A 7,308-nucleotide genomic window follows, 5' to 3' on the forward strand; every position below is an offset into this window, starting at 1 on the left:
TTTCAAATTAGTTATTTTTAATGAAATAAAGGTAAATTGACAACTAAACCAAATTTGTGCTATAGAAGTTGCATTTGGAGTAAAGAAAAAGATGTTTATGTATAAAATAAACAAATACATATCTTTTCTGGTTTATTCTGTAAAACTCTTCATAAAACAACACCGATATATGTACTACTTAAACTCGCTTGATTGTGTATTTCAATGTACAGTTAATATTATATTTAATTCATCAAACTTTTGAAACACATAAAGTGTAACAGTTACATTATAAAATAACTTTACCTGAGTTATTTACCTAAAATAACTTTATTCATGAATGAAAAGTCGAAGACACACAGACTGCAATAATTTTGCAATTTAATTCTGCTCCACAAATATATTAAAAAGTTGTTTAATAATAAAGATTTAAAACATATTAAAACACTTTATATTGTCTACTAAAAAAATAAAGAGGAAAAAAAAAAACTTGTCAGTCAATCACATCGACAAAAATACCCAGAAGGGCTTTGTCTCATATAACCGAATGTTGTTGTTATTGAAAGGCCATCGAAATGATTGGTGAAAATATACATGATCTGTAAGATGTCCTCATTTGGAAAATGACTTAAATCCTATACATTTCTATTAATAAGCTGCAATTTATTTTGTTATTTATTTTGTATGGTTCTCTATTAATGTCTTTAGATGAATGAATTGTCCACATGCTTGAACTCAAACAACCTTATATCTGAAGAATAAGAATATACTGATTTATTTTTTGTATTTTTCTAAATGTGGAACATAAACTGTTGAATTGATAGTGAAGCAGGTTAGAGTGAGAGCTGTCAGGTTACTGCCACATGATCAGAGTTAGATTGAAGAAGAATCAGTGGCTCTGGGCTCAAGTTTCAGTTTGATGGGCACCGCAGGTGTGACAAAACCGTCCACTCCCAGCTCCAATGGAATCTGGGGCAAAAATGTGTAACAATTAGGCTCTATCAGACTCACATCCTATTTCAAATGACCAAACTTAATAATAAAAAAAAAAAGTGTTCTCACCTGTGTCTCCTTACAGGGGACAAAGCTAAAGTTCTGAAGGACCATGACTAAGGCCAGCTTCATCGCCAATAGAGCAAATCGCATTCCAATACAGTTCCTTGGTCCTGCTCCAAAGGGCAGGAAGGCATAAGGGTCGATGTTGTCTTTGTTTTCTTTGCTAAACCTGAAAAAAACATGAACAAATATAAGTAAGCTGCATCATCTATACCCGATCAATGAGATGATTAAAAAGGACGGTTCAGTGATTGGTCTTACTCCACTCTCACTTGAGGTCCCCTTAGAAAAGAGAACAAGGAGCAAGCCTCAAACAGTACTGTACTTTGAAGGTCATACCTGACAGAGTGTTCTTAACAGATTCTTTCAGTGATCGGCTAGTGATGCCTCAGTGTTTCTACTGAACGACTAAGAAGTTTATTTATTCCAGCAGCAGTCAGATTTTTTAAAAGAACACTTTTAGTTTTGGGCTTTTCGGCAGGTCAGATGATAATCATTTCTCAAATGGCTTTTTATGGTTTTCATTATTGTGAAATGTACTGTGAATGTAACGTTTATTGTTCACCAGGGATTAATTCAATCTGATCTAATCTGTCCTTTCATCCTTTGAAAGTGTGGATCTGGACATGACGGGAGACACAGGGTACACCCTGGACAATTCAAGTGTATCGCAGATATAAAGACGAGCAACCGCACAAATATCGGGAAGTTTATTAGTCACATTCATTTTGGGTTGAATCTGAATTTAACCTGCCATTAATTCAGCACAGTACCTTTCAGGTTTGAAGGCATCAGGCTCAGGCCACAAAGCAGGGTCCCGGTGCAGAGTGTAAATTGGTACCACAATGACAACTCCCTTCGGAACAGTCACACCGTTCACTTCAACTGAGGCCTTTGTCATTCTCTCCAATCGACTGGCAATAGGGTACAGCCTCATTGACTCATTCACCACCATGTCCAGGTACTCCATCTGCATCACGGCTTCATAGGTGGGCTCACACTTAAGGAAGTACATTTTAAAATTATAATGAGTTGGTAGCACAGAACCAGTTGCTAATTAATTATAGTTGTTTAAGAAAAGAAAAGAAGAAAGTTACCTTTCCTGGGAAGGTTTCATCAATCTCCTTTTGCAAGGTCTTTTGGATGTGAGGGTTGGTTGCCAGGTTGTAGGATATAAAGCCAAGTGTGTTGCTGCTAGTTTCATAGCCAGCAAATATGAAAAACATGGCCTGAGCTAGGATTTCATTATCTGTCAGCCCTGCAACACACACAACCCAATTAAACAGTTGTATTGTTACTTTTATGACAATACTTAAAGGCTCAGAAAATATTTGTGAGTGTGTGCGTGTGTGTGTGTGTGTGTGTGTGTGTGTGTGTGTGTGTGCAAAACAAATCTGGAACACAAGGACGTATTTTCACCAAACTTGGAGGAAACATTACCTCATAGGGTATCTCAATCTAGAGCTTTATCTCTAGTTGCCCCCAGACTTCCATTTTTACTTGTCAGTAGTTGATAACATTCAGTTGCACAATTAAACACAATGTGAACATTGATACCTTTGACCACGCTCTTTGTTTGCATGAACAATGTAATAAAATACGCTTAAGGTATGACTATAGAGAAAACTATGAACTTAAACATGTCCCTCCAGTTTCTTTTTTCTACCTTTTTGCAAATTGCTGTCGTTCTTATTGTTCTCTGAAACCTGAGAGTCCACCATCAGTTGCATGAAGTCCACTCGGTTCTGCCAGACAAAAAACACACAATTGTTGTTCAAGGGGAATCTTACACAAAACAAAGTTGAAAAAAAACTAAACTTTACAAATTCAATCCACTGTAGTTGCACTTAATTACTTTGTGGTCGGCCTTGTTCCGATCAGATTTTATCATCTGTAGGAACCTGTAGAAGTACTTAATCACATCAGAAGGGAATAATGCCAAATCCATCTTATCAAAGACTGGTCCCAAGAATGGAAACAGAACTGAAAGGAATGAGAAGAGATACAGTTAATTTGAATGTCAAAGAAAGACGACAAAATAGATATTCTGGTGGCAGAATAATGTTCAACATACCGGTCAGCACAAGTAATGGATTCATGAAGTTGAACTTGACCATCTTCTTGATGTTTGTTACAAACGGATCAGAGGGATGATTGATGGAATCAATGTCCACGCTGAAAGCAGTGCTGGTCACAACATCCATACTGTACGGTCCAAATACTCTGTAAAAAAGGCACGTAATTCAAATTGAGTAAAACTTTATATCTTTTTCATTTTGTTTGCGTGTTAGATACGACATCAACCCCCCCACTCCACGATTAGTTCTCATATCGGCTCCTCCAGACTTTCTGAGAACCTAATACATGGGGGAAAGTCTACAAAATCTGGAGGTCGGACATTTGTGTTCACACATACATTCCCTCTGAAGAATGCAGGGGAGTCAGTGCATGTCTGAAAGCAGCTTAACATTACTCACTCTTTAACTTCAATGACTTCATCCGCCCCGACTTTCTTGTGAAGACTCTCGATCAGGTTAGTCGAGTGTTTAAACATTATTGTGTACATCTGCTCAAAAGAAAACAATAAATTGTCAAATATTTGCATGTAGACATCAACCACTTTTAGTGTGAATATGTGAATAATGCAAAAAAACTAAAAGTACACATTTTTACCTCTTTCAGTCGGCCACTGGTGAATGACGGTGAGAGAACATTGCGAATCCTCTTCCATTCCTCATCTTCTACTATTGATACAGCATCACGTAAGGGTCCGTTTAGGCCAAAATCCTAAACAACACAGTCACAGAGGACACCGTCATTACATTTGGTTAAAGAAATTTGTATTGAGCCCTCCCCCCCGAGTGTGCTTTTCCTTACCCGTCTGTTGGTGAAGACAGAATAACACTCCTTAACCAACACTGTTTTGATCATTGCTGTGTCCATTATAGCCAAGAGAGGCTGTCTGCCATCGTAACACCTAGTAATGCAACAGCAGATATTCAAGAGAGTCGATTGCAGTTTAGGACATCGCATGAGACATGTAGGATGTATTCTTAACTCAAATCAAACACTTACCCCCAAATCCTGCCATATTTCTTGAAGCAGTCCGTGTCAAAATTTTGGATGCCCTTTGGAGACGAGTGACAGAGGAATCAAAGGATTCAAAACCATCATCAGCAGAGGGTCAGCTTAGATCAGTGGAAAACGTGTCTCACCTTCCTGTACCCCAAAAACGTCCCAATGAAGGGCAAAGGTTTGGGTCCACGGATGCCTAACTTCTTAAAAACGCCATATGGAGCATATCCATACCTGGGGATTAAAAAAGCAGTAAACTGAGACAAAATCCATTATTACTGAAGTAATTTATATATAAATATGTATTTTATGACTACATATTATAAAAAAGTTTGCAATTGTTTTCATGTTTTGTTGAATACCTTTGTCTTTTATAAGAATTCACTGTTGTAAACCTGACACTTGATACTCGAAGCTTTAACTTAATTTACAGTTTCATCCTTTTTCTGAAATCCTAACCCTGCTGTCGAAGGAGCCCAGCATTGCAATTGAGAAAACGGAGCTCAATTACGTACCTATATATTAACACATATTTGGTAAAGAAGCACGTCTATATGTACACACCCTTGCAGCACCCACAGAATTGTGTATAGACTTAAGGCTGTTTGACATCCCCCTATCGCTATTGTTATTTACAATATTTACTTTTACCACTGTTATTGGTGCAAACAATTTATCATACATTTATATTAGAATCATTTTTAGACCCTAGAATTTTTATTGTGACACATAACATTCATCTGTAAATCTTTAACTGTAGGCTACCTTTAGTCCAGTCAAATCATCACGTGTGCCTTCATGCACTAACAAATCTCCAGGGTTGTGTGTTTTTTTTTTTTCTTTGTATCAGTAACTCAAAGGTTATTTGTCCTTGATTTCTCAAATTTTGATAAATGTATTTGTCCACAACAAATAAAACTCCCCTGGACCCATAAGCACACAAAACTAATTCTTAATGACACTCGGAACTCAACAGCTCATCTCAAGTATGTGATTTCATGTTAGTGATGTGAATTAAAGGAATGGGGGGCTATTTTAGTTCACAAATCCATTATTGGTATAGGAAACTTAGGGGCACGCATATAAATCATACTAATCTAACAAATGTTTTTTTAATTTGAATCCTCATTTAAAAAAAAAAAACTGAGATTTATCCAGTATTTGTTAACTACACGTTAATGTGAGAAAGTGTCTGACTGAACGAGAACCCAAGATGAGAAAAATCCAATCTTACTTAATCTTTATCATTTTATGTTATATTTTCTTTTTCCTCTTTTATGATCTCAAACATTCTTTAAGTTCTGTGTGATCTTCTTGCTTTTTTATTGTTTCTTATTGTTTGCTTTTCAACTTTAAGTACACTATTTTTCCCTATTAAAAAATTGTGGGGTAGTTTTTTTCCTCACTCTTACTGAGAGTTAAGTGCAGAGGGTGTCGCACCTTGTGATTTGTGGATATGGAATTGTTGAATTTGATTATTATTGTTGTTGTTGTTGTTGTTGTTGTGTTTGTTGTTATGTGACAATAAAGACTTGAATCAGTGTCTTCAGCTACGGAAAAGCTAAATGACAGTGTTGCCCTGTTTTCCGCTTTAAATGTTGCGGACTCAGTGTTACAGTTTTCCCACGTGGAATCACAACCTAAAATTAAACGTCAGATAAATAGTGCGCGGGAAACAAGAAACTGGAAACTGTCACACAGCCTCCTACAAAGTGCTGTAAGGAGAGGAAACAGCCAGATTGAGGGTTTCCGCCTTTGTGCGGAATGTATAACTTTTGTCTGGGAAACTGTTCAGATCTGGAGGAGACACACACCGACAAAATCATACTCACACTGCGATGAGAGTGATGACAAACACTATCAACGTCCAGGTTTCGATGGAAAAGTCCGGAAAGTAGCCCATGGTTCGTCCTGCTGTGCGCCCTGAGCTCTGTGACTGCTTCTCTCAGTTGAGGTGTGTGAGCTGCACAGGTTAAAAACATGTTGCGTAACTTCTTATCGTCACCATCAGTGCGTGCTTGTCCAGTCCAGGTCAACTGATCAATAAACTTCAACTTTCTCCCACTTAAAGTGATAGTTCACCCTAAAATGTAAATCCACTCATTATCTACTCACCACTATGCCGATTGAGGGGTGGGTGAAGTGTTCCAGTTCATAAAATACTTTCAGAGTTTAAGGGGTAAGCAGCCAAATCCAGTGCAATGGAAGTAAATGGTGACAAATTCTTCAATGTAACATTTACACCACATTTTTAGCCCTAATGTCTACCATCGTGTCTCTGTCTTCTCAACTTGTCTTGTATCTCACACTTGCAAAGCCTTGGTTGATGCGGTCATTTCACTGTAGCCCGTCTCAGCGAAGAAAATAAGAAAAGAGGCAGACAGGGAGGGACAGAGAGAGAGAGACAGACAGACGGTTAGAAACAGAAAGAGACACAGGGGGAGAGATAGATGGACACAAAAAGAGACAGACACGGGAGGGACAGAGAGAGACATACAGACAGAGAAAGACAGAACAGGAGAGAGAAGGACAGAGACATACAGGGAGGGACAGAGAGAGACAGAAAAAAAGAGAGACAGAGGGGGGAAGAGATAGAGAGAGACATAATAAAATTAAAACAATAAAATCTGGGTTATCTGGCCATAGATGAAAGAACCTCCCTGCTTTGGACCCAAGTGTACTGTCTGTATTAGTCATGCATCAACATACCTGGATGGACGTTGTCCAGGTGTTGTCCTTGCAGAGCAGCATCTGGGTCTGCATCCATTTGGACTTGATCAAACGGGCTTATGCTCCTTCTCTAACCCTAACCCATCTCATTGAAGCCTTTCGGTTTTCAAGAACCTCTTAAAGTCACCATATCAATCATCACTAGCGCCTACTGTGCTCTATTAGGTCACTTCTTTACACCTGGAGCTGTTCCAAACTGTCTAAGTGCCCTTGAGCAAGGCACCCTACTCCCCTAACACCTGCTCCCCAGGGCACCGTGTGGGACTAACAAATACCTTTACCTCTACCTCATATGTCAGTTAACCTGTGAGTTTCCACCACCTGTTTCATGGCCCTTTTGAAGCAGCATGAGATTCAATGTGATTTCTGTCCAGCTGATCGTTCTCTGTGCAGTTAAAAGAAACTCTTCAGGCCCACACTGACTTAAAACCCCACTAAACCAATGAAAATAATAATTATTATTGTCAG

At 38.3% G+C, this 7,308-nt stretch overlaps 1 protein-coding gene across 1 annotated transcript; it reads right to left on the reverse strand.

Moving 5' to 3' along the window:
* Positions 1-343: 343 nt before the first annotated feature.
* Positions 344-6,093, reverse strand: LOC133956537 (cytochrome P450 3A40-like). Its single transcript, XM_062391663.1, has 13 exons — positions 5,943-6,093; positions 4,251-4,344; positions 4,111-4,163; positions 3,913-4,012; positions 3,709-3,822; positions 3,513-3,601; positions 3,110-3,258; positions 2,891-3,018; positions 2,702-2,780; positions 2,133-2,293; positions 1,809-2,035; positions 1,042-1,204; positions 344-948 (listed from the first exon to the last, which is right to left on the reverse strand). The coding sequence occupies exons 1-13, from the start codon at positions 6,011-6,013 to the stop codon at positions 853-855; spliced, it is 1,524 nt and encodes a 507-aa protein (XP_062247647.1). The 5' UTR covers positions 6,014-6,093; the 3' UTR covers positions 344-852.
* Positions 6,094-7,308: the final 1,215 nt, after the last annotated feature.

Source organism: Platichthys flesus, chromosome 7, assembly GCF_949316205.1.
Source record: "Platichthys flesus chromosome 7, fPlaFle2.1, whole genome shotgun sequence".
Classification (NCBI taxonomy): domain Eukaryota; kingdom Metazoa; phylum Chordata; class Actinopteri; order Pleuronectiformes; family Pleuronectidae; genus Platichthys; species Platichthys flesus.

Bases quoted from the DNA above. Each gene is read 5' to 3' on its own strand.
- LOC133956537 (XM_062391663.1), bottom strand. From the start codon at position 6,013: ATGGGCTACTTTCCGGACTTTTCCATCGAAACCTGGACGTTGATAGTG. The intron at 3,823-3,912 runs GTAAGGAAAAGC...TGTGTTGTTTAG, and splicing joins CTGTCTTCACCAACAGACGG to GATTTTGGCCTAAACGGACC. The intron at 3,019-3,109 runs GTATGTTGAACA...CATTCCTTTCAG, and splicing joins TCCATTACTTGTGCTGACCG to TTCTGTTTCCATTCTTGGGA.